Source organism: Takifugu flavidus, chromosome 20 (genome assembly GCF_003711565.1).
Source record: "Takifugu flavidus isolate HTHZ2018 chromosome 20, ASM371156v2, whole genome shotgun sequence".
Lineage (NCBI taxonomy): Eukaryota > Metazoa > Chordata > Actinopteri > Tetraodontiformes > Tetraodontidae > Takifugu > Takifugu flavidus.
Genome location: NC_079539.1, coordinates 11904683 through 11932165, shown reverse-complemented (window position 1 = coordinate 11932165; position 27483 = coordinate 11904683). Strand labels below are relative to the sequence as shown.

Genomic DNA, 27483 nt, shown 5'->3' with positions numbered 1-27483 from the left:
CACTGTCCCCTGTCGGACACTTGTAGAAAGGCCGAGCTCTCGAAAATTGCTTTAAAATGAATTTTAATAAATAAATTTTAAAGTTCTAAACTTCAGAGCGTTTTCCTCACAAGGTTAAATCACGTGACAACAATGCAGATAATAAGTCTGTAACGTGTATTACCAAAAGATCTCAGTGGAGAAGAAATAAAACAAGTCACTGTAGGAAGCATAGTGGAAAAATTAGTCACTTGAATAAAAAGAGTTTTATAAAAGGTTTAACAGAGAACAAGTGTCTGCAGATGTTGGGTGAACAAACCAAGTTAGTGTGTATGTACCTGTAATGGTGCGGGACAAGTGATGTTCTGTCATGTGACTGTTACTGAGAATTGTCAGTGGAGGGTAGGGCAAAATCACAAAATACTATTGTAAAATAAAGAATTACTATTTGAAGTCCCAATCATTCATGGTAATTGGTTCCAGTCAGCCATCGACACCTCTGAAGGATGCTGATGCAAAAGTACAGTGTTGATGCAGCAAATATTCTCTTCTTTTTGGTTTATTTTGATTAAATATTTGATGCTGACAGTTGGAATAAAAACACTACAAACTGCTGCCCAGCGTAGATCCTCCTTTTTGGAGGATCTAGGACGGACGCTGGACAGTGTCCCAACTGGGGACTTCATCGTGCTGCTGGGAGACTACAACGCTCACGTGGGCAACGACAGCGTGACCTGGAAAGGCGTGATTGGGAGGAACGGTCTGCCCAATCAGAACCAGAGTGGTTTTCAGTTATTGGACTTGAGGAGGTCCTGCCCCAGGTGGAAGAGTTCAAGTATCTCATAATCTTGTTCACGAGTGAGGGTAGGATGGAACATGAGATCGACAGGCGGATCGGAGCGGCATCAGCAGTGATGCGGGCGCTTAACCGATCCATCGTGGTGAAGGAGTTGAGCCTAAAGGCAAAGCTCTCGATTTACCAGTCAATCTACGTCCCAATCCTCACCTATGGCCATCAACGTTGGGTGATGACCGAAAGAACGAGATCGCGGATACAAGCGGCTGAAATGAGTTTCCTCCGCGGGGTGGCCGGGCTCAGCCTTAGAGATAGGGTAAGAAGCTTGGACATCCGGGAGGAGCTCGGAGTATAACCGCTGCTTCTCCACATCGAGAGGAGTCAGTTGGGGTGGCTCGGGCATCTGGCTAGGATGCCTTCCGGACGCCTCCCTTTAGAGGTGTTCCGGACATGTTCCACCGGGAGGCAGCCTCGTGGCCGGCCCAGGACTAGGTGGAGAGATTACATCTCTCGCCTGGCTTGGGAGCAGCTGGGGGTTCCCCCGGAAGAGCTGATGGAAGTGGCCGGGGAGAGGGCTGTCTGGGCATCCCTCCTGAAGCTGCTGCCCCCGCGACCCGGATCCGAATAAGCGTGAAGAAACGAAACGAAACTGCTGCCAACTTTGAAGCTATGTCAAGGTTTGCATTCTTCAGAACCAAAGCTCATTATAAGGATGTCACCATGGCGATAGAGTGTTGCTCGGTCACTGTCTGTGGTGCTGAACAGGCAGCGAACTCAAGTTATAGAATATTTTTGAACCCATCACTAAAACAAAATAAATCATGATCATTTCTTACAATCTTTATACTCACATACTTTGTTATATTTTAAATCAATGGATTAAATAGTGTAGAAGCATGAAATTTCAATTTGGGACGGAATTTCAGGTGAGATCTGAATCTCATTTGTGTTACTTAACACTGTCAGACTTTCAATAGGGGAAATCCTGAGTATTTTAATGATATTTTGAATACTACATTTATGTTAGCAGCTGTGTGATTGAAGCTGGTTTAAAGTGACATTACAGCTTGATATATCTGCCATTCTTACTTATTGATCTTATTTAGTAAGACATGAAATTATTAGCTTTGTAAAATCTCTGTCTGTCACAAGTGTGTGTGTGTGGGGGGGGGGGAGTCCAATTTAGTTTTACTGCTTTTACTGTTGCAATTCAGAGGGAACAGTTTTTCTTTTTTTTTTTAATCATTAAAAAACATCGTTGTGCGTGGGTGTGTGGGTGTGTGCCTGCATGCATGCATGTGCGTATTTTGCCAGAAAGTGTACAGATCTAGGCCAGAGCAAGCCTTGGGGTGCATCAGCAGACATCTGTCATTTCTGAAGACGAGGTTGAATCCTCTGATAAGAGCGGTGAGAGCATCGTGAACCTGGCAGCATCAAGCCTTCCGGAAGCTCCTCAGTCCTGCTGATCAAACTGGAGAGGGGTGGAATCAGACAGGGGCAAGATTAAGGATGAGCAGAGTTTGGGCGTGCAGCACTTTCAAGCATTGTAGATCCACTTTTAGATGATAAGAAATGTTTTCCAAAAACTAGGCTGCTTCGTAACTATTACATTCTTAAGGTCAATCTGGTGCCTTTCTACAGTCTAACATGTCACAGATGTTTTCCTCGCTAAGACGTAATGGTTATTTTCTTTAGGTAACACTGATTTAACCTTAAAATCAACAATAAATTTTCCTGTTAATGGTAATGATTGCTGTAGCTCTCTTTTTCTGTACACAATTCATACCCTACATTCATACTTCTGTGGATAACAGTTTTTATTATGCCACACCTAAGCGCAAAATCCTGATTTAAGTGTCTCCTGTAAACCAAAGAACTGAATTAATACATGTGGCAGTTTTCAGTTGTCCTGTCGTTACCGCGTTCACCAGCAGGGGCGCTGTTTCGAGCGCATCTACACCAGTCCTAAAGGTTTGCAAGAGTTCAATAATTTTAAAAAATAAAATAAAATAACTCTTTCCAGAATAGTTGATGAACTGTACAACAGGCAGCTTCGGGGTGCAACATCAAGGAAAGAGACGTAATCATTTGCGCTCAACAGTTTGGCTAAAAACGAATACATTTGTTTTGCCACAACTAAATTGACTGAGTTGGTGAGTGATTTCAAATGGACGTTTTATTTTGAACAAGAGCTGAAACTAAAAAGACAATTGTGCTTGAACATTTGAAGAAAATCATTGCCATTATTATAATCCAACAAAAAACTTATATAATAAAGACACACACTCACATAAATCATTTCAATTTCGTGTTACTACTACTACTACTACTACTACTACTTTGTCACAGTCACCTCATTGTTGATTATTTTATTATCCCAGGCTGTCAGGGAAGGGTTAACGCTGCGCCTGACCCGCACACGGGGACGCAAAATCGCTTTCGGACGTGACGGATTTTTCAAGAGACTCAACGTCTCGCGGCTCCGCTCGTCACCGAAATGGTTCTCAGCACGAGACGAGCGGACGGGAGCCCGGACGGCGCGTGGTTGTAGAACGCCATCAAAAGGCGCGCGGTGTGCGCGGCGGCCACCTTCTCCCTGCTCCTCCTCCCCCAACCGCAGCGTCGGGAAGGATCGGCCGCACTCTTCTGTGTGTGTGTGTGTGTGTATATGTGTGTGTTCAGACACGCGTATTAATTGTATGTATGTTCAGTTTGCGCGTGAACCGGCAAAATCAAAGCGCGATCAGGCCAGAGCGGAGAGGCAGCCAGCTAGCAGCGGCGTCGTTTACTGCCAGAGATGGTCACGTCCACCCCGGGGATCCTGCTGCTGCACTTGCTAGTATGTCTCCAGCACCGCGTTGACGTCCACGGTAAGTGTCTCAGCCCAGTGTGCGTCTTTTGTTGTTCCGGGGAGCCGCGCACCGAGCTCGGCTAGCGCCGCCGGGGCGCACCTGCCACGGCTGCTCTCTGTGGGAACGGCCGTGCTCGGCTACACCTTAGATTATCCAACCGTGTTCTGGGAACGAGGCCAATAAAACGACTGCTCGTGGGGTTGAAAAGAAATTCTTGCTGGTTCGTCTATTAACTCGGCCTCCGCAGTTCTCTGGGTTTTAATTTAGCGCGCTGGGAGTATAAATGTCTGATTTGTGCTTGACCGTAAGTGTTTGTCAGCCGTAGCCAATTAGTCCCGAGGTCAATTAATTTCCCCCGGGAAGACGCGCAGTTCCTGGGAACCAACACGCGTAACCATCGCCGACTCTCGTGTCCTGGTTTCTCATCCACTCTCGGATTCTCTTCCATCACTGCCACCATCGGCAAGCTCGTTAATTTATTTATTTGGGTGCAAGTCGACAGAAGGGGGAGGACGGGGAGAAGGAAAAGGGGGGATACTGAGATTTACGGTGGTGGTGGGGGGGACCCACCAACGCTGCAGTGGAGCAGCAACAGCTGAGGCAGGACAGGCTGCAGGTGATGCCAATCACCGGTGCTTCTGAGGAAGCCTCTTTAAATGGTTTGTAGAAGAACATCAATGCTAAAGGATAAATCCACAGTTTGATTTGGCCAAGTATGTATTTCAGTCGCCAGCTGATTAGATATTTAGTTATATCTCACTTGGATGTTGTGCCAATTGGAAACTTGGTTGCATTTCCTTTCCTTTTATTTCCTACATGCTTTTGAGGCCATGGTGTGGAAAGTTTCAGTCACTGTTTAAGGAGATGACAAAGAAAATGCTTTTCAGTCCAATCCAGTAAAAAGAAAACTGGTCCATAGGAGTGTCATCCATGACCTCCTTTTGTCACTTTGCCTTTATATACAATATAAACCTCACCAATACAATACATGCGTACTTCTGCTATAAATATAGAACTCAATACAACCTGGTGTTTCGTCCTGAAGTGTTTTAGCGAGTTACTACGATTAAACTTTACATGATCAGCATTTCTGGGGCCGGTCATCAATTAGTGAGTTTAAATCAGGGGTGCTCACATTTTTTCAGCATGCGAGCTACTTACGAAATGGCCAAGTCAAAGTGATCTACCCACCACAAAAATGCAACACATCTAATTTTCAAATGTATTGAGGATTCTTTATATGTACAATGTATGTTGATGTACCTTGCATAACCGAATAAGCCAATTTTGCAAAACACACATAATTAACTATTAACATTTTTTTTGTAATTACTTTAATGACTTGCACTGAAATGAATCAGCCAGGGATGCATAGTCCGGACAGTAGCTGCTGAAAGCCAGTCTCAAGCACACTTCCAAATGTTCATCAGTCATGGTGGAACGTATTTGGACTTAATAATCTTCATGTACTTAATAATCTTCAACGCACTTCGAAAATGACATCGTGAAAAAAAGTCCACCTCCCATTTCGTATGAAAGTGATCTGTTTTTGTCTTCTTACTTGGTCCCGCCCCCTCATTCATTTTGATGACCATAAGCTTTAGCGATGGCTTAAAATCAGAGGTAATTCGCTGACTAGCTTAGCGCTTCTGACTGGTTGCCCTGTATGTCAATCAAGTAACGGGATTGATGATAGGCTGACATAAGTTCTGCGGCACTTGGCGCCGTTGTTTGCACTTGATTGGTCACCTGAATGTCAAATTCAGTTGTCATCTAACTGGCTGCCCTGTATATATAAATCAAGTGATGGGATAAATGATAGGCTGATATTTTTTTAATGCCACGCCGCGATCGACCAGTACTACCTCCGCGATCTAAAAACGACCGGTAGATCGCGTAATGAGCACCCCTGGTTTAAATGAACCAATGTCCGATCACGTCAGAGAGTAATAAATCAGTTTAAATAGCTTTTTTTATTTATTAAATACACTTGTCTGCTGTTGAGGATCAAAAATATACTCAAGCCCTCTTTTTGGATGTTTGACAATATTTTCCACAGACAGACTGAGGTTAAACATCAAGGACCTCTAGAGGCCATTCAAAGCTCGCCACATAAGTTCAAACAGGACAAACCAAAATAACTCGAGAAATAATAAATAAAAAACAACTTTAATTAAATAGCTTTTTTGCAACATATAAACTGCACATCCCAGATTGCCAACATGTTTGTATCCGACCTATTCAAGATTTAAAAAAAACTATTGTCCATCACATAGTGAAAGAGCTCAAAGCACCAAAAAGACATAAAAAAAAAAAAAAACTATCACCAATTACACCATTTAAACCACTAAGAGGTTTCCTTTGTTTAAAGCAAAACAATCACCTCTCTTATGTTTAAATGTGTTTTATTTTTATGTGTTTGGTGTTTTAGCCTGTCACTATGAGACAATCATTAGCGACATGATCACTAGCAAACAAACATGTTGGTGCAGTGAAACTTTATATATGAGATGGATAAAACTCAAACCATCACCATCCTGTGCCTTCATTGAGCACTGGGAGCTCAGTCCCATCACAGATTTTGCTATAAAGTTTTTTTTGTAGAGTTTAAAGACAAACTAACCAGTTTCTCATTATTTGCTTGACCATTTCAATTTACATTGAAAAACACACACACATTGTAGCTCCTTGTTTCAGTTTAACATAATTTCAACATATCCTTGTTTATGTTTAATATCACTTCGTTTGCCACCACTGCTTTTAATGTACCGTGCTAATGTGCCTGTAAGCTAAATAACAGAAAGCGGCTGAGAGCTGTCTTTTGGATTCTTGTTTAGACATTTAAAATTCTTAACTAGTAAAAAAATAAAAAAATAAAAACATGTTATAAAAGGGTGAATTAAAGCAGCGTGATACACACATTCCTGTCCACCCACCAACTTGCTACCACCTCCTCATTCTCCAAACACACACGGATCAGGATTAGATCTGCTGTAACAAGACGTCACACAAATTAGATGGCAGCAGCAGGGTACATGGACTCTGTTACACACACTCACTCACACACACGCTTTCTATCACACCACACAGTAAATCTAGATCCTTAGTTATAAATGGTGAGTGGGGAGCGCTTGCTTCTTACAGTGGGTGATGGGGTAGCCAGAGGGGGAAGAATGCTGCTACCATTACTGTTGTTGGAGAAAACTGAGTTAACCTGACTTCCTGTTCTGAGGTTGGTTTTGGTTGTTGAAATCAAAACTGCAGTCTTCAATTAATTAAAATGTTGACAGATTTTGTTTAATTAATTTAAACACAGTCAACTGCGTGGTAGCTCGGTCTGTTGTGGGCCTGGTTGAGAAGTGGAGGGTTCTCAGCCTAAGCTTCATTTAAAATCCATCCTGTAATTTCAAAGATTACTATAAAAATGCTCAGTTTTGTTTAAATGTAAATATACATCCTCTTTGTATATTCTATTTGATTTTATCTTATTTTTCTCTGAGTGCTCTTGTTGCTGTTGTTGCACTGTAAATTTCCCCGTGTGGGACAATAAAGGATCTGAATCTGAATCCGAATAAAAAAGGGCCTTGTTGACCCAAGTAACAGTGGTTGTCATGGTGAATGCCCACAATAGTGGGGAAATCATACAGCTGTTTTAGAAAAGGAGGAAGTGATCTGAGAAATCCTCCCCAAATCTCCTGATGGATTGTTGATGGTGCCTGTTTAGAATTACACACGGAATAGATTAATTGTGAGTGGATTCACATGGAAGTCACTGAAATTGCAAACAAGTGAAGTCATAAAGTCTAGTATATATTTTTAGCAGCCTTGCTGTCTTTATTCCATCACTTTTGAGAAAAGTCTTTGAAGACATTTTCTGTAACTATAAAATTGTAATTTCTTTTGTCGGTTTCGGTCAACAGACCATATATTCGGTAAACTGGGGCAGGTTTGTGGATTTAAGTAAGGAATTCTTGCCCGTCATTGTGCCAACTGTATCAAAGAATCGGGTGTGCCGTAATCTCATGATAGATTTTTGTGCATCCAACAAGCCCAGCAGAAGAAATCTATGCTGAAAGAACAAAACTTCAGAAAAAACTCCTCCACAACTTGACTGTGTGCTACAGTCACACTTCATGCTGTGAACTTATCCTGTATGGTGTCACGCTTTAACTCAGTGTTTTCCTCTGTCTCTTCTCCTTCTGTTATAATTGTTTTCTGGGGTTGTGCAACGTTCAGACTGCATTTTAGTCTGTTTTGAGCTTCTTCTGATGCCTGAGTCAGCACTGAGAAGGATCTGAGTCAGGCCTTAACCACGTACACCGCTTATAACTTGTGAGCCGATTTGTAGCAAAAGTAGCAAAATCAGTTGCAGTACATTTGAAAAGATTTCAACGGTTTCATCCAAACTAACGACTGTTGCATCCTAGGAAATTCTGTTTTTATCTTGTAATCCCTACTGCAGCTGATGAATATAATTAAAACTATAATATACTATCATTGAACATGTGACATGTGAATGTTGGTTTTGGAATCCTCACTAACTATAAGTTCACCCACTTTATTTATCTCAACTATGTGATTCAGCTTAGTCTTCACTGAAAGGCAAAAATACATGACAGAGCACAACAACCAAAAATCTTCATCAGAGGCAAAGATGCTGGATTAGGGTTAAATAATACGGAGTAAAACCCCTCCCAGTGGCCCACAGAGGTCGTCCCCATTTCCAGTATCTGTGTGGTTCTGTAGTTACTGTTTAGACGTATTAAAGGGGGAGCTGTGAGCTGTCTTCTCTATACACACAGTGGGAAGTCGGCTGCTTCTCCAGTTGTTGCGCAAACTAGTGGAAAGAGTGAGTGAGTGGTGAAAAAAGTAATTTAGTCACAGAAAATGTTCTCAGTTGGCATCACGCGTCTTCCTTTGTGGTTTGCAGCCCTTCATCCTTCTGCTGTTTGGAGATGAACAAAGCAGAAAGCAGTGGTGAAGCCTCGTTGCTGCCGTTTCATAGTTTTCTCCTCTTTCTGCACTTTTGCTTGTTTTGCTCCCCAGAAGGTTCTTTGCTTTTCAGTTTGACAAACAAGACTTGTGAATCACTAAAGTTTGAGTGAACTATTAGCGTAATGGTTCTTTAGCCGCGGTGGAGTCTTGAGTGTAATTACTGCATCAGGACTGCATTATTTTCACACTGGATTTTAATTTCCATGCAAATGTGACCTATTGAAAGATTCTTTTGTTACCTCCACTCACTTTGTGTCTCTTGAGTCCCAGGCTGATATACTGTATTTTCTGCCTTACTACAGTGAAAACATTGGGCTTTTTGACTGTGATTGAGCAATTTTTTATAAAGTGTCCATAGATTGTTTTAATCCCTTGCTGTTGAGAGAGAAGCTTTGGGATTCTTTGTTGTGACACTGATCTCTTCACGCTATACAGCTGGAACATTTACCTGCAATGTCTCCTATGGTTTTATGAGTGTTGTGTTGGTCAGTTCGATGGTGACAGACTAAAAATGTACATGTTTTTATTAATGAATCTTTCTTCTATTGAGTCCATGATGATCAAGTTTGTTACTGTCCCAGAGGTTGACGACAGTAATTCACACGATTGTTAACATGTTCTCTGAAGGGTTGTGGGCTTATGGCCTGACTGGTTTTAATTGGGCAGCGAGTGCTGGTCTTCCACATGACCTTCTGACCTCAGGGGAGAACAAAGTGGCCGTTTTCAGCATTCCTTTTAGTGTGTGTGTGGGGGGTCATCATTCTTCAGTTTCTGAGACAGTTTGTGAAGATGTTTTTGCTTTTCTTTGAGGCGATAACTGGCAATAGTGCTGGCATGAAGGTAAGCAGACATGCACTGTTTATACAATATACACATATATACATAAGTGTTAAAAGGGATGTAGGGTAAACAGTGTGGGCAAAGCCCCCCCCCAACACAGGGGAATTGCCAACTTCCAACTAGTGATTACAGCAATTGCTAACAAACCAGCTATCTATTAGCTGCAGTACTACAAGTACTTATTTTAGCCAGAGTCAGGTCTGGACCAAGGCTCTTTACCAGCTTGTGAAACCCTGCGTGGATGATGCTGGCCTTGAGTACTTGGCTATAAAAGATCCTATAACCCTGAGCTCTCTGCGTGTTTATCACTGACCCATCAGTCTTTGTTGGGCTGGTGGAGTTCTCTTGGCTGTGAATTGATTATTTTCGATAGTTCTAGATTGACACATTACTGAAACTTCAGAAAATCTTTTTTTTTTTAATAGGAAAAAATTGTGTCCATAGTCTACACAGAAAATACCTCCTGAAGTCCGTCATCTCCCCCAAACTTGGTTTCTTCATAATATGGTTGTTTTGCATGATCTAAATGCTACAGTATCTTATCTGATTATTTGTCCAATACTGAAGTGAGACTTCTTTTTATAATACTAACATGGTAGAAATATCTGCTTAATTCCACAAATGTAACCCACACACAGAAGTGGAAGAGGGCTATTCCCCAGCAGTTTTAATGTGCCTCCCCAGGGACATTATTAAATGGTCAGGTTTCTTTAAATGTCAGGTACATTTTCCTGTGATTTTTAAACCTCAGTATTATACAGCCTGTTAGAACTCTTTCAGGCTCTCATTTAAGCATGAGGTATGTTCACAATATAACAAACACTGACTTTTTTTGAAAGCGAAGAGTCCTTCCTGATCACATTTTGTCAAACTATTAAATTGTGCTTACATATATCATCAAAACACTGACTTTTGGCCTTCCTCACAAACAAATGCTTTATAATCAACAGCTGTATGATGAAATGGCACGGTAGCTAAATGAAGGATGTAAAGATGTAGGATTGTTTATGTTGAAGTGGTAACATGCACACGCTGATCTGGTCGAGTGGTCTGGGTTTGACCATTGATTGGGTCTGTTTGGCTGAGCGTGTGCCTTCAGTGGCAACAGCTCTCCCGACATTTGTGTGCCATGGTTTTCAAAGCTAACCCCATCTCTGAAGACATGTCCAAACCTGCATGCCTGCTATTTCTTTGTTTTAGCCAACGAACCTGCACGACTTGCTGTGCTGCTGCTGATATGCAGCGACATCCAGCAGAATGGTGCATAGTTCATTCTTACTGAGATTAGATTTGAATATCTGGTCATTCTAATTGTAGTTTCATGATGCTGATCCATATTCACTACTGGAAAAATAAATGGGGAATATTAAATTGCAAGTCCTCAAGCTTGATAACTGTTTCAGATGAAAGCCTGTATGGATGCTATTGTGGCATTCATCAAGCAGTTGGTGGGTTCTAACCCAGGAGAAGCAGAGGAATCCAGATTTACTTTTTGATGTTTTACTTAAAGTTGATTTTATTTTTATTTTTTTGTTCATACATACAACAGACCTGTTGGATCTAAATGGCATATAAGATTGATCATTTTAAAAGCAAATAATGGAAAATGTAATCGATGAGATGTCTGCCTTCTCTCCTGTGTTGGTAGGTACAAAGACAGAATGTGAGGCCAGTCAATTCCAGTGTGGCAACGGCCGTTGCATCCTATCGGTCTGGCAGTGCGACGGCGATGACGACTGTACCGACGGCAGCGACGAGAACTCCTGTGGTGAGATGCTGATTACAGCCACCCACAAAACAAACATCCGTTCCAAAGAAGTGTTGAATAATGTAGAAAAGGCATCTTAAAAGTGTCAAATGATTTTATTTCTTAGTAAAGAAATAAAATGAGCTAAATGTTCAATTAAAGAAAAAAAAAATCCCTGTACAAAAATGTTGGAGAAAGGTGAGCATCTTTTTTCCCCCAGTGAACTCTCGGTGGCAGCAGCACAGGTGCGCTGCTAGTGTGTCACCGATGCCACAGAGGAAGAGAAAATAAAGCACTGAAGTGCATCTGTAGGGTATTTGGGGGGGATGCCCCCAGAAGGAAATCCTCTCTGCTGGTTTTATTACCGCTCTTTCTTAATAAACTGTAACGAGCACAGCAAACACCAGCTGCTCACAGACAAACGAGTCATTAACATATGTTTAAAAGACACAAGAGCCAGGAATCGGAGCAGGCTGTGGAGCCACGATGGTTCCATGCCAGCATGCTTCTGGTAGTGGATCGGTACCAGCTGCACTCGCCTCAGCCACGGAGCATCCATCCAGAGAGCGCAGCAGAGAAACACTTGGCAGAGATCAAATCCAATTTTGTTTTTTTGTTTTTTAGTCTTGAAGGAAATATTCTGCCAAGTAAAACCTCAAAAATCTTAAAATATATCACATGAGATTCAGCACCCACCGTGTTGGTGTGCTCCCAGGAGGAATAGGGCCAGGGTCACCTGGAACTGAAGGACCTGCTGAGAAGAAGGTAGAAGAGCTGAGCTAAACCCAGACACTAATCTAGTCTAATCATTTTAGGTCTTTGTCTATTCTTTATGGTCTCTCATATCTGTCATGAGACTGTTGGCTAGAATAAAAATTAACTGGAGAAAAATTTCACATTCTTACTTTCTTGCCTTTCCAGTGAAAAAGACTTGTGCGGAGACGGACTTTGTGTGCCATAATGGCCAGTGTGTACCTAAGAGGTGGCACTGTGATGGGGAACCAGACTGTGAGGATGGCTCCGATGAGAGTTTAGACATCTGCCGTAAGTTTGCCTTCCTATCGCCTTCACTCGCTTTAGCGTGTCTCTTGCGCTGGACTACTTGGTAAACAGCCAACACCTTCACATTGCTTGGGTATTTCATACTGATTAGTATAAACTGCACAGGTTTATAAGATAAACATTCAGGGATGGAGGCTGGATGTATGTCTGTATCCTAGTTATGTTGGGGGAGAAGGTGACAGTTGGTGCAGGTCAGGAGCTTGTTGGGCTTTTTAAACCTCAAGGTCTGAGGACAAAATGAACACTGGGTTGTGGCCTTGCTGAAACCATTTACGTCAGTCTCTGACTGCACACACAAGAACCCTCTTGTACGGAACGTTATTCTCCTCAGTAAATATGCTCATGGATAATTACGCGCTCTACAGTATAACAGGCCCTGGAATCTCCAGAGGCAATGATCAATTTCAGAAAAGATGAAAGTGCTTCATGAAAGGTTGGTATTCAGTGTGCCTCCTAAAGCTGTCCTGAATGCTGCCAAAAATGAATGTCATGTAATAATTCTAACCTTCTGCTACTACTGTATAATATACTATGGTACTGTCCTGTCTTGTTTGAGGATTGAGCATGAGCATCTCATTATTTTTTTATTGGTTATATAAAGGTGCTATTTTCATCAACCACATTTCATTGTGTTTGTTTGGGTTTCCCGGTCATAGAAATATTTAACTATGATGAGTTTAAACAGACTGATCACCATTTCTACCTTATCTATCTACCGATTTTAATCAACACATTCTAAATGGAACTCTTAGCGTCACTTAGCGTGACATTGAGGCTGTCTCTGTAGGTTCAATGTGCACGCGCGTTTCACTTGCAGAAGTAGGTCGGACAACTGAAGGCCTCTAACAGCATTCTTTTTTTGCACACAATGGTGTGTTTAAGAGGTTGTGGTCCAATCATAGCTGCAGTGGCGTACGTGCAGGAAAACTAAGCTCCTGTAGCTGTTGTATCATGACACTGTTTGACCAGCTGTTGCACATGACTTGGCAACAGCCGGTGAGATCATGTGTGTCTGTTTAAAAGCACTTGTGCTTTGTCAGTTTTCTTGCACCCATATTGACATGAACAGCAGCTTCCAGACAAAATCACCAGGCCATCGATCTTTTTCAGTAGTGTTTAATTCAATCTAATGAGCCTTTTTTTTAAGCACTGACCTTTTGGGGGTTTGTTTTGTGTTGCATCATTGCAGAACAACATCTTTATTTTTAAATTATCTCTCCACTGAACCTCTGGAAAATCTTAATCATCTATCAAATTATATTGTCAAATTGCACCAAAAAACAAACCTTTATTCCATTTCTGTCAGCTGTTAGAAATTCTTTTAGGAATATATTCCAGAATATAATATTGCATGGGGTTGCTTGTCTGCAAAATGACTGAAGATTTTCAACACGATGTAAACCTTTATTGTCTCGCAGACACACGGACATGTCGTTTAAATGAAGTTAGCTGTGGCGCAGGCTCCACTCTGTGTATTCCCGTCTTCTGGAAATGCGACGGGGAGAAAGACTGCGACAACGGAGAGGACGAGGTCAACTGTGGTAGGTGGAAATCTATCACACACTATTAAAGATGACTTGCTTCTAATTAGGTTAGGCCAAGTAGCGGTGTGTGGCGTATGGATGGACGTAAACACACTAGTGGCATTTTTTACAGCAAATTAAGCCAACCTAACAGAAGTCACTAAAGCTGCCAATAGTTTGAAGTTTTGCCAGGTGGAGACCCAAAACTGTTGAAAGTTTATTTTATCACTTAGAGCATCACCTGATTCCTCTGACGTCCTCCTGTTAATTGCTCTGCTGAAAGTTCGTCTCACTAAAAGTGGTAAAAAGTTTGAATTACAACAGATTTCGTGGCGCGCAGTCTAGCAAATTACAATAATAACTTGCCGATATTTGACCTGTGGCATTTATAGTATTCAATTTTAGCTCCTGCAGCCGAATGCAACAGTATGCTCTGTATCTACAGGTATTACCGACCTCGTAGCTGTGCACTGACCTCCTGACCCCACTGACCCACTCAGCTTTTATACTGACGGCTTATTGTAATTTAAAGTACTTGCATGATCTCTGCTTACTACCTCTTCTATCTGTACTCTCTCTCTGTCCAGCTGGCCATCAGCTGAAGGATTCCCCTACACAGTCCTGGTCAGGCTCTGGGATTCTGTAACATGCTGAGACATTTTTTATTGTAACAGATATTAGAAATGAAAATGATTTTAGGAGGCTTTGGACAGTTCACTCTGAATATGTGACTTATACTGGCTAAAGAAAGCCTAGAACTTCACGTTTGTGCTTCACAGAATTTATTAAGTCCTTTACTTTGTATGCCCTCACATATCTTATGACGGATCAATTCACTGAATAGAGGGAGAAAAAGGCATATAGTTAACTAGACCATAGAGTTATACAACTGCAACATTACTCCCGTTGCAAGAAATGTCTTTAAACCTGTTTGTTAAAAGAAAGTGTTAAAGTAATTAAGATTTCTTTGTGGGTGCTGTTGAAGCTGTTTTTCATGGAATATAGATTCTTGAACCGACGCCGTCAAGCTTGTCAGATTCTGCCTGGCTAAATTGTTGGACTGCTTTTGGAAACTGTCAGTGATGCCTGAACTATTTAAGGCGTGATTGTTGGCTGAGTGAAGCTGTAATGTTGCCCCTAACTGGTTAGAACATGCCTGCCAGATTTGTAACTGAATTCTAGTGATGGCTTTTCTGGGTTTTTTTTAAATTGTCTTCCAAGTGTTGTGAGGTGACAAAATCAGCTTAAGGATATTGAATATATTTTAATGTTTTAATGCACTTTTCAGGAAATGTCACCTGTGCTCCAAATGAATTCACCTGTGCCAGTGGCCGTTGCATTTCCCGCAACTTTGTCTGCAACGGTGAGGATGACTGCAGCGACGGTTCCGATGAGCTGGACTGTGCGCCGTCCTCCTGTGCTCCCAGTGAGTTCCAGTGCGGAAACTCATCCTGCATCCCAGCCAGCTGGGTTTGTGACGATGATGTCGACTGTCAGGTAAATTGACAGAATACATGTTTGAGTGACATGATGCAAAAATGTTTTCTTTTAAAAAAAAAAAAAAAAAAAAAAAAAAAAAAAAAAAGTTGCAAATACTGAAAAGCACCTGAAAGTACACTCTGAATGTGGACAAAGCTACTCTACACTAGTGTTTTAAAACTTCATCTGTAACTGAACAAGTATCTTCGAAGCAGCGTTTGCTCTTTAAATCACATGCTTAATTTTTACGCATTGATAACTGTCCCCCTTTTTCCTGTGCAGTAATTGGTAGTAGCCTGAGAGTATCCTAATACTCAACAGCCACCAGTATTTAAACCCATTCCATTGATGTGGTTGGCCATTGTTATACTCAGTTCTGCCCAGAGGGCAGCGCACGTTCAGATGCTCTCAGTCAACAGTTGATCTGTTCCCGTGTGAATAACTGACTTCCAACATGATGAAAGTGTAAGAAATCTGCAATCTGGCTTCTAAAGTGCTCAGCTATAGCGTTTCTATTCCCGACCACCTCAAAACTCACAACTTAATGTCTGTTTGGTTGCTTCTATTTGGAAATCCGGTAAATCTCTGTAAATGCTCAGCCTGCAAATGATTTGATATTTTCACTCTAGATTTCATGGTGTTCAATTGATTATTAATCCAAATGTCTAATCGGCCAATCGCATGGCTGTTGGTGCCACCCAGGTTGCTCTGAGTATTTCAGAAGCTGCTGATCTACTGGGATTTACACCATCTCCAGGGTTTCAGCTGCAGCATTCAGACTGGTCAGAATTTTGTGTAAAACACATGAAAACCTTGAATTCTTATTGTGTGCATATTTTATATTACTTATCTTGTTCTGTGTTGCAAATGTGGCTCTCCCACACTGGGCATTCACCCTTAAATGAACTGTAAACACTGTCCAAATGTAGCTGTTGGCCATTTTTGTGGTACATGATGGAGCCAAAGTTACTGTTGATGCAACTTTCCTACCATGAGAACAAAAGCAGAAATTCTCTGTTGTCTTGGCGTACTGGCTGCCTGGATGACGGCTCTCCAGAGGAATAAAAATGAGCAATTACTGTTAAGTCAACAAGGCTAGAGTGACTGCAGGTCAATAACTACCCTTCAGGACCAGTCAGATGAATCTCCATCCCATTGCGGCCGTCACCCAACACCCCCAGCTAAGTGTTCATCCAGTGAGATGCAGTGCCGCAGTGGAGAGTGTATACACAAGAAGTGGAGGTGTGATGGAGACCGAGACTGCAAGGATGGCACAGATGAAGCCAACTGTCGTACGTACATACCAGCCGTCGCTTAACTGTCTGCTTTTGTTGGTTATTTTTTTTATTTTATTTTTTTTAATTCCTTCTGAAGAAATGCACCTACATATTAGAATTAAAGCCATTAAGTTCATTTGGTTTAAGGCCGTGACTGTATGTTTTCTGATCAAAAGGCTAAGTTGAGGGAGTCTCCAAAAAGTCAAATCGGATTTCTGATGGTCATTATTTCTCTCTCAAATGTTGGCAGAACTTTTATTTTCGTGTATTTGTAGCTGTACGTTCATGTGGCCTGGATCAGTTCAGATGTGACGATGGAAGCTGCATCCAGGGCAGCAGGCAGTGTAATGGCCTTAGAGACTGTGCTGATGGATCAGATGAAGTCAACTGTAAGAACGGTACGTGTTCTGATGTTTTAGTGAGACTCGGGATGTGGTTGTCTACAAATCCATGTGAAAGACCTTGAAGTTGGGGAAAAGTAATCAGAATGAAGGTCGCAAGGTTCCTCCAAAGTGGAAGAAATTGTGCATTTTGTTTCAAATGTACCCGATATTGAGTGAAAGTCATGGCTGTTCTGTGTAAACAGTGACTCAGTGCAGCGGGCCAGAGAAGTTCAAGTGTCGCAGTGGGGACTGCATTGAGATGAGCAAAGTGTGCAACAAGGTTCGAGACTGTCCTGACTGGAGCGATGAACCCATCAAGGAATGCAGTGAGTCAAAACTTGGTTTTGCCAGGAGCTGCCGGGGCCTCAAACTATTTTACATTTGTGTTGATTGATTTCTACCCTTGCATCTTATTGTAGAGTTAGTGTAAACCATACGTGTGGCTCTTCAGACATTTGACATATTCATTGAGACAGTGGGTGTATGAATGTTGAATTAAGGTGTAAATATGTAGCATGGCAACTGAACTCTCATTTGTTGAACAAGCTGTCTCATACATGAAGAATACATGATTTCTTCATTGGGAAAAGATTAATAAGATGATTTCCTTTTGATTAAAGTGCAGGGCTAAACTACACAACATGCCTCCCTGATCATAGATGACCCAAGTCAGCCAGGTTTTACTCTGGAATCCATACTTGGATTCCCAGGCTTGAACTGATTTGGCCCTTTGGGGACTATTAAAATCATCTCAGTATCAAACTGAAGACAGGGTGTAGTGTAGTGTTGGGCTAGCAATGCTACTCATAGGCCCAATGGATGTTTCTGGAGTAAGATTTATGTTATTGCTGTACTTCATGTGGCAAATGGTGCCGTTACCAAATGGGTAAATTGAAAATGGGCCACACTCGGGCCATTTTGTGCCCCATTAAGTGTGCCTGTTTTGTTAGTAATAGAATAAAATCATCTATTTTAAACCTTCCCATGTAAAGTATGAATGTTAAGGTGAAAACTAGTTTTCTGCCTATTCAAATTTTGTATATGACCTTTTTTATTGGGCTGTGGAGCTCTGAATTTATTATTAAGTGCTGGAATTTGACATAAAATTTAGTCATGAGCTTGACCAAATTAGTGGCTCTTTTATCTCTTAGGAATTTATGAGACGATGATGTTATCCCCAGTATAGTGCTGTAACTATAAGAGCATAACAAAAACCCCGATGTCAGTGTTGTGAAGCAGAAAATATTGGTAGCTCATGCACAGCTAATCAAATAAACTTTAAAGCAGCGTTGCACGTTTCTCCGTGAGAACACTGTGGCTCAGAGTTGAGTCATCACTACTTCTCATGTCATTTTAAATACTAGCTTATAGCTTTTAGCATTCAGTAGGATTATTTCAGAGTCGCCACATTTTTAAAGATCCGGTGCAGCTTTGGTGAAGCTCAGCTTTCTTCATCTTCTCCAGATGTAAACGAATGTCTCCTTAACAACGGCGGCTGCTCTCACATCTGTAAAGACATGGTGATTGGCTTTGAATGTGACTGCACCCCTGGACTGCAGCTCATTGACCACAAAACCTGTGGAGGTAGGTGACTGGCAGATTATTGGCTGTAGTTTTAAAGTTTATCGTTGCTGCTGCAACAGGCTGCTTGGGTATTTCCCAACGTAAACTAGTTGGGGAAACTGAATTTATGTTGGAGCACAGCCACCTTTTTTGAGGATTCTACTTGTAAGCCTATTTCTTAGGTCACTTACCACAGCACTAGTGATTTGAGAGGTTTGACTTGTGCTGTATAAAAGAGCTGAACCATAACAAATCCAGAAGCTGGGACGTGGGTCAGTCCTGCCTGTCTACTGCTGCAGGACCAGTTACAGGGATCTGGTGGTTTGTATGTAGACCGGGCAACAGCCCGGTGATCATCTGAAAGAGGACTCTCCTAAATGAGTTGGTTGCTTCAACTCCAGCTACAGAGTAAGCATATAAAAGCAGTGCATGGTAATATGCTAAACAGCAGGACAGTTTTGGAGGAATTTGGCACCTGCCAGATGTGCAGAACATTGAGAAAGGAACATGGAAATCTGTTTAAAGGTCTTAAATCACTCTGTTATGCTATAAAAATGTGCACAGGGCCAAAGCATATCTGTATGTCTCAGCTGTGTAAAAGCACACACTGAGAATGCCGTTTATTTCTGTGAAATGCTCCACTATCGTACCTGAAACATTCAGACATTTGGATAAACGGCTTTGCTGCCAGCTGCATCCTCCGATTTTCTCCCTCTCACGTCTCCCCCATGTTGGTCTCTGTGCAGACATCAATGAGTGTCTGAACCCTGGTATCTGCAGTCAGATTTGCATCAACTTGAAAGGAGGATACAAGTGTGAGTGTCACAATGGCTACCAAATGGATCCAACTACAGGAGTCTGCAAAGCTGTTGGTGAGTCCATGGCTGGGCGAGAATCTGCTTTCTGGCTGGAAGACCTGTTTTATCCTCCCCGATCAATAACAGTGAGGCGCAACAGTGATAAATCCAACTTAACATTCATCCTAAAACTTCAGGGAAAACAATAAAAAATAAGACGAAAAAAATTAGATAACAAAATGCAACCTCATACTGAAAAGCCCAAGAGTAGAATTTTTTTTTATTTTTTTTTTTTTTAAGAAGAGGCTGTTCACAACTAAATGCCAGCTTGCCATGCAGTGGTACAGAGCCCCAAAAACACTGCCTTCCAGCTCTTAATTCGAAGTTTTTAGCAAATCGTTGGAGGTTGTTTTGAACTCGAACCCTCAAAATGTAATTTTTCTTGGTCCATGAGGTTTCAGGACTTTTGGAATCTGAAATGGACCACTTGTTCGTTGTTGTCTGAAGCATTAAAAGTAACCAGAGGCACCTTTGAAGGCTGCACATGTTCGCCAATCTGTTGGATTTCTCTTAAAACATCCTTTCACCTCAGGCAAGGAGCCCTGCTTGATCTTTACAAACCGCCGTGACATCCGTCGCCTCGGCCTGGAGAGGAAAGAATACACTCAGCTTGTGGAGCAGCAGAGGAACGCAGTGGCCCTGGATGCAGACTTTAACCAGCAGACAATCTTCTGGGCTGACTTGGGACAAAAGGCTATTTTTAGGTAATTTACTTACGCCTGAATAAAGCTTATAAAGGGTGCCATTGCGGCACGTCATCGGAAGTATTCACACATTGTTATTTAGTGTTTTTGTGCCCAACTACTGGAGATGGTTTCTGTTCATTGTTTATGGAAATATTCATTGTGCCCTGTAGATTTCAACTAATCTGTTCATTTTAAATGTACTCGCATTACCTCTGATTTTGTATCTTTCAGCGCGGTGCTGGACAAAAGAGGAGACATCGGAGTGCACAGTAAAGTGGTGGATAATGTCCAGACTCCTGTGGGGATCGCTGTGGACTGGATCTATAAAAACCTGTACTGGTCTGACCTTGGCACCAAAACAATTTCTGTATCCAACTTTAACGGCACAAAGGTGAAGGTTCTGTTTGACCGAAGCCTGAAGGAGCCGGCGTCGATTGCTGTGGACCCGCTCTCTGGGTGTGTGGGACCCCTTTGGCTGGTATTCAGTCCCAGTCTTATCAAGGCAAAGCTCTGAATCTGTCCACGTTCCTCCTCCTGTAGTTTCCTGTACTGGTCCGACTGGGGTGAGCCTGCTAAAATTGAGAAGTCCGGTATGAACGGAGTTGACCGGCAAGTTTTGGTGGTATCGGATCTTCAGTGGCCCAATGGAATCACCTTGGGTAAAAATGCACACGTGCATGTACACATTCTATCTCTTATACCAACTAAGAGCATATTTAAATTTTTTTTTTTTTTTTTTTTTTTGATTTATTGGATTTTTCTTCTCCTTCCTGAGGTTCAAGTCCCACCTATGAACACCAGGATTTTCTCGGCCTTTCCTTTTTTCCAGATTTAATTTTTAAATGAACCTGCAGTCTTGTTTGTTTTCCTCACAGTTCGTTTACTCTCCTCACATCACTGGGGGCTGATAACGCAGCTCTACTGATTTATTTCTTTATTTATTTTCTTTTTCTTTACTCTTTACTTATTTTCTTCTTCTCCCCCCCCCCCCCCCCCCCCCCATTTCATCAGTCAACACATCCCCATATAATCGTGCATCACTTCTTTCTTTCCAGGCTCTTTGTGGAACTGTTGGGCTTCTGCTCTTTTCATCTATTCTATAGACTTGTCTGTTTATCCCTGCTCTGGTTATTTCTGCGTCTCTTTTATTACACTCTGGGTTTTTCTCTCTTCCTCCCAGATCTGATCAAAGGCAGGTTGTACTGGGTTGACTCAAAGCTGCACATGCTCTGCAGCGTCGACCTGAATGGAGACAACAGGAAGAAGGTGCTCCAGTCCTCGGAATACCTGGCCCATCCGTTTGCTCTCACAGTGTTCGAGGTAGAACCGTGGCCCACTTGCCATTTGGTGGCCACATGTTGGCACCTCCATTTCTGTAATTTTCATAAGGGAAAAGTAAAACATTTAAAAAAAAAAAAAAAAAAAGCTTTTGTAATTTTGAAAGGGAAAATCTTGTAAACCTTTTTTTGTAAAACTGAGATGACTCAAAATAAAACGGTTAATTCTAAGCCATGATGCATATTAGACAAGGCTTCAGCTGTTAAGTGCCAGAAATGTGTAACAAAATGAACCTCAACAAATTCAGTTCTGGGTCCACAGATATTTAGGTCCAATGCTCCCACTCATCCTTAGTGTAATACTGTAGTTGAAAGCTTGGCTGCTTCATAAGACTCTGATTTTCTAGTATTATAGTCTAACCTGTTTACACGGCGTTGGATATTTTTTAGATTTGCTTGTCATCTTTGCAGGATCGAGTCTTTTGGACAGATGGTGAGAATCAAGCTATTTATGGTGCAAACAAATTTAGCGGCTCTGACGTGGCGACACTAGCGAGCAACCTGAATGACCCACAGGATATCATAGTCTACCATGAGCTCATTCAGCTCTCTGGTAAGATCTGTGCTCCGCTACCACGTTTTCAATGGAGCGGTTCAGTAGCAGAAATATTTATGAATGAGTTTAAATGTTTTATTGCTGTTGCTGCTTTGATATTTATTTTTAATGTGAACAGGTACCAACTGGTGTGCAGAGAAAGGTGAAAATGGCGGCTGTAGCTACATGTGTCTTCCTGCTCCACAAATCAACAAACACTCTCCGAAGTACACTTGTGTGTGTCCTGACGGCCAGGAGCTCGCTGCTGACGGGTTACGTTGCATTCCAGGTGTGTGGGAACCCTCCGTATGGCATGACTAACTGATCTTGAATCCAATCAGCCAGCCCTGATTCCCTTGTCCCCATGAACAGGTTTCCATACCACTGAAGTGTTTGGTCACAATTCGGTGTTCCAATATGGCTTCTTTTTTTTTTTTTTTTTATTCATTAGAAATCTACCTTAGGCTTTGTCATTTATTTTATTGATGAGTTAAAACAGAGGTGTTTCTCTGGACTGTCCAGATAAAATTAATCATGTTGACTATTCGTCACCATGGCAATCTTGATTTTCAACATGATGGTCGCACAATTTGAAGTCTGATTTAATCAGCTGGTCACTAGTGAGAATGGCTTTTGGCCCAAGTGGAATCAAGGTGTTCCTTCTGATGTGCACCTGTGTAAATATACCGGTAGGCTTCACACACCCAGGGAACTCACAGGGGCTCTGAGAGAGTCCATTTTGGAGAACGAAGCCTTGGTGGAAACGGTTCCCATCCAGCCAGACAAACGTAGTTCTGTCCCCATCATAAGGTGACAATGAGTCAAGCTCATATGTAAAAGAAGTCTGTAAGTGATGTATAGATTTTAACATAAACTCTGTCCTGGCTCTTCAGCTTGTACCTATAAAAAACAGTGCTGCAAGATTCTCTCAACTTGGTTCCATTTTCTTGGTCCGTCCAGCTCTGCTCTGTGCTCCTTTTCATGCTGAAGGAGCGCTGGATGGTAACCCGACAGCTGAATTCAACATACATTCTCCTAATTGGACTCAGACTGTAGGCCAAGGCACCGGTACATCTCCCAGACAACTGTCTGCACAATTGTGCTCTTTTCCTTTTCATTGAACTTCCTGCATAGTTAGTCCCTGAAGGATGTCTACTCGGTCCACTACTGCAGGATGTTTTATTAAGCTTTTATTACAAATGAAGAACAGCAGCTATTTACATCAAGCATTTTTTGTTGAGTTTTAAATTAAGCTTAATGAAAAAGCTCCCCACATGTCTGCCAGAAAGAGTTCAGCTCTAGTTTGTTCGAATCCGACTGGTGAGGTGTGTTATAGCAGCAGAACCTGGAGCCTCTTCAGTGATTGGAACCATTCAGGCAGGTAAAGGGTGCTGCTGATGTCCTGCCCTCCACAGGAGCATCTTCACGGCCTCCACGTATCCAGGTCTCTATAGTCTGACCTGGACCTACAGGCTCTTTACTGCTGCTGTCACTTCATTTCCATAATGTTTCTTTGTGTCCTTTTCTCTTTTTTAGCATGTTTGTTACATCTACAACATTCTTGGATAGTTACTGATAAGCAGCTTTGTTACTGAGCCTTCACATGGCTAGTTTTCTTTGACATGTTCAAACCGTGAATACTGCAACAGCCGTCGTCCAGGTGGACGTGGGTGTGCACGCTTGGGGTTCTGTCCACACTCACTCGGGTTTGTTTGGGTTTTGTGTGTGCGTTTGTTCTTTCACGAGCATGTCTGAGGGTTTTTGCTGTGGAAAATCATTTTTATTGTAATGGATGGCTCATGCGTCAAAGTGGGAGGTTTGTGTCGTACTGGTAAAGCAGCTCTATATTTCCTGTCACATTTATTTACCCTCTTGAGATCTGGTCTACTTTCTCTGAAGACCTACATCCATACATGCTAAATGTAGGCCAGGTTGTGTGGCCTGGTGTTGTGCAGCTGCTGTTGTCATTGCTTGACTCTGGGCTCTCTTTGTGACAGACGCCTCTACCAAAGATCCTTCAGAGGATGCTGGGAAGGCTCTAAGTCAGCCACCTGCAGGTAAAATGAGCGGCTGCCTGTTCTGCTGCCTCCGCCTGTGGATGCTCTAATGCATGTTGCATTCATTAACGGCAGAATAACTATGGGTCGTTTTGAAATTGGTTTTATTGTCAACAGATGCTTCTTTCTGACTTTTCTGAATTTTCAGCTCATGATTCCCTCCTTTAGTTTAGTCTTGCGTCTGTGTTCCTCTCAGGTTTCTGAAACGTGTGCAGATGTGTGTCAGACTTTGTGTTTAAGCTGATCACCTCCTTTTAATGTGACCAGCTGCTCCACTAAAGTTGTCTCCTGGTTTAGTTATCTGCCTGCTCTGTTAAAGCTCTCTGCTAGATATTTCAGATTCGACTTGTCGGTTCTGAAATATCACTTCATTCACTTAAGTTGGTGAATACATTAAGTGTCGGCTGAGGTTGGTTTTGAGGAACATGCGACTCCGGTTAATGTAGAGGCTCCATTTTCCAAACAACCTACTTTAGTTTCAGCTGTGATGAGCTGTTCTTGTCAGGATTAAGAATATCTGCTGCGCACCTTCACACTGTAGTGGTAATTCTGTCATGTGATTGCATGTTTGCAGCCTCTGGCCTCTCCTTTTAAGCAAACCCCGAGCTGACCGAGAGCGGTCCTCTCAGGTTTAATCCCTTGAATGCAGCTTTTCAATAGTGAAGAAAAATGGACTTTTTAACACCAAGAGGAGCTCAGAAACAGGCGCGACATCTAGTGGCAGCATTGAGGAACTATCCTCAACTGTAAACGAGGGTTGTTGCTCTGTAAACGTTGCTGTCTCCAGGATGTTTGGCTCAGAAGCCAAGTTGAATGAATGAAACGTAATTATTGGCCAAGCTGCAAGTAGATTTCGGTGTTGGCTCCTGTATGTTTAAGCCCCCACCTGCCACAAAGTGTCTATTGTTGCTTTCACATGAGCTGTTTACCAGTCAGGTCACTCACCAGTTGTATAATCATGGGGCATCTCTCTCTCTCTCTCTCTCTCCTTCCTGCTCCCACCCAGCACATTTGTAATAACTCTCCCAGCTGAGTGAAGATTCCTTAGTCATCAGCATCAGATTTGTGTCATAGAAACATTTCATTCAGCTCAGCTCAGTTGAAGTCTGTAAAGCTAATGAGAAATATGCTAACACTGAATTAAAGATTTCTAGTCACAACCAGCTATTGATTTTTTGAATACTGCACTCTTCATTTGAATGATTTTTTTTTTTTTTTTTTTAGAGCTTGATTTTTAAATATTTAGATGGGAAATGCTCTTTTTTAGATGTAAACATTTTATTCTAGAAATTTGTCTGTGTCAACCTGATGTGAAATGTTGTTTCTTTCGTTCCTCAGAAACAGCCCAGTAGCAGTTTGAGTCCTGTAGTAATGTAACTTTTAGCAGCTAAATGTTGATTAATCTGCTCCAGGTGCCCAAATAGACTTGATATTTAAAATGAGCACTGACATGATGGCACCCCCATCCTGTTCTAGGATGAACAGTGTTCCCCAGAAATCATTTGAATTTAAATAACACATTTGACAGCCTTAAAACCCTGGTAACAAGACAACTGATATCAGTTCAAGCTTACTGGATCAGCACCTGTTGGCTTACAGGACCTACTAGCTTGAAACTACTGCCCAGAGGTGTCCTGGTCTGGAGTTGTTGAACGTCGTCTCTGGGTTTTCAGTTGTTGCGTCTCAGCTTTTAGTTTGCAAACTGGAGAACTGCATGTGCATTTTCTCACGTGGTTGCTTTTGTCTTTCAGAAGCTAACGTGAGCACGTCCATCCAGGTGGACTCCACAGCCAGAGGTTCTGCTGCAGCCTGGGCGATTCTGCCTGTCTGTGAGTCCCCCCCCCCCCCCCCCCCCCCCCCCCCCACACACACACACACTCCTGCTGTGCTGGACCCTAGGAGGGGTTTATTGCTGTCCATCTGTGCTAAAAGCACCTTGGAGTGCAGATAATTCAGTAGTCAGAAGAGTTAAATTAAGAGAAGAGTCCGATTTGTTGAGTGCTGAATTTACTGACTGTATTTTTCCGTTCCTTAGTGCTCCTGGCGATGGCAGCAGCTGGTGGCTACGTGATGTGGCGAAACTGGCAGCTGAAGAACCAGAAGAGCATGAACTTTGACAACCCCGTGTACCTGAAGACCACAGAAGAAGACCTCAACATTGATATCACCCGACACGGAGCCAATGTGGGACACACATATCCTGCGGTGAGTATAGTGTAGAAAATGGAATATGGTGACATTTGAGATATTATTACACCTTCCAGAATCTTTTTAGAAACAGCTTGGTTACTTTCTTTACCCCTCAGATGTTTCTGTAAATTAAATTTAATTTGGAGTTAGAGGAGACAGGTGCTGCCGGTGACCTCTGCTCTCAACCCGACTGCACCCGATAATCCTTCACATTGTTCAGAGAAGATCTCTGTATACACAGATTAGATTATTATAAATCCACAGTCCCAGGATGGGTTCAGCAGATGCTTGTTCCCACGGGGAAAAGGTTCAAAACAGCCTCCCAAATATGCAGCCCGAGACGGCTTTTGAAGTTTACAACACAATATTCAAAAGTTCTTCCTTCCTTCCTTGTCTCCTCCCGCAGATATCAATAGTCAGCACAGATGACGATTTGTCGTGATGTTTTTGTTTTTTTCCTTTTTTCCACGCCGAGCGTCACATGAACCACCGGCTCTTCCAAGACAGCCCAACTCCTTCAGAAGTGTATTCCATCAGTACTCATGGAGCCGACATCCACCCCTCAGTGGTCACCTGAACTCTAAAATGAACCATGTCACATTATTTTTGCCGCTGTTTTCACCCCCAACTTTCATCAGATGAGACTCCTGCGAGACCAGATGATGATGATGTAAGCAGTCTGTCTGTCCAGCTGTAATTCTCATCAGGTCATTTAATGAAGGGATTCAAAGGTTATTTACAAGTAGATGTTTAGTTACTCGGTCCAAACTTCATGTGTGAATATTTACAGAAACCACTCAAGCTGTAACTTGTTTTTCTGTACTTCCAGTGTTGCATTATTATTATTATTATTATTATTATTATATTATTATTATTATTATTATTATTATAGCTTTGCAGCGATTGTCAGATGCCTCGACTGTACATATTGTATATATGAATCATCCCTCAGATACAACAGTCAATCAGGACTCTTTAATGCACTTTGTTCAAATGTTTCTTATGTAAATAAGATTGTATACATTTGAAATGAACTGGTTTTTTGCTATGGCCGGCTCTTATTCCAGGGTTAAACATGAGATGTAATTAACAAAGAAGAAAACTGACAAAGGCCAAAACAGCATTTGGTACGACAATTTTATATGTTTGTGTGATGTCGCTGTGACCTTTTCTAGCGTTGTACAGTGGGGGGTGTATTAAAATCTGAATGCTCTGTACCTGTGAAGAAGCTGATTTAGAAATCTAAATTAAATTTAAGAAACATTGTTGAAGACCTGGGCTCTTGTTCTCTCTCTCTGTGTGTGTGTGTGTGTGTGTGTGTGTGT

The 27483-nt window shown here is 42.0% G+C and overlaps 1 protein-coding gene and 1 long non-coding RNA gene across 4 annotated transcripts; one reads left to right on the top strand and one right to left on the bottom strand.

Moving 5' to 3' along the window:
* Positions 1-200: 200 nt before the first annotated feature.
* Positions 201-3269, bottom strand: LOC130517321 (uncharacterized). The gene is made up of 2 exons (XR_008947694.1): positions 3129-3269; positions 201-2246 (listed from the first exon to the last, which is right to left on the bottom strand). It is a non-coding gene; the product is annotated as an uncharacterized LOC130517321 (long non-coding RNA).
* Positions 3270-3276: 7 nt separating this feature from the next.
* Positions 3277-27431, top strand: vldlr (very low density lipoprotein receptor). Of its 3 annotated transcripts, none has more exons than XM_057019121.1 (21): positions 3277-3435; positions 3514-3645; positions 11111-11230; positions 12131-12253; positions 13690-13812; positions 15083-15291; positions 16403-16565; positions 16826-16948; positions 17137-17259; positions 18398-18517; positions 19243-19368; positions 19886-20057; positions 20271-20495; positions 20580-20698; positions 21220-21359; positions 21788-21929; positions 22051-22200; positions 23909-23968; positions 25720-25797; positions 26004-26173; positions 26565-27431. In XM_057019121.1, the coding sequence occupies exons 2-21, from the start codon at positions 3573-3575 to the stop codon at positions 26598-26600; spliced, it is 2595 nt and encodes an 864-aa protein (XP_056875101.1). In that variant the 5' UTR covers positions 3277-3435; positions 3514-3572; the 3' UTR covers positions 26601-27431. The 3 variants fall into 3 exon arrangements, with proteins under 3 accessions (XP_056875101.1, XP_056875099.1, XP_056875102.1); XM_057019119.1 differs by having other exon boundaries at positions 3283-3429; XM_057019122.1 differs by lacking the exon at positions 23909-23968 and having other exon boundaries at positions 3336-3645.
* The last annotated feature ends 52 nt before the right edge of the window (positions 27432-27483 follow it).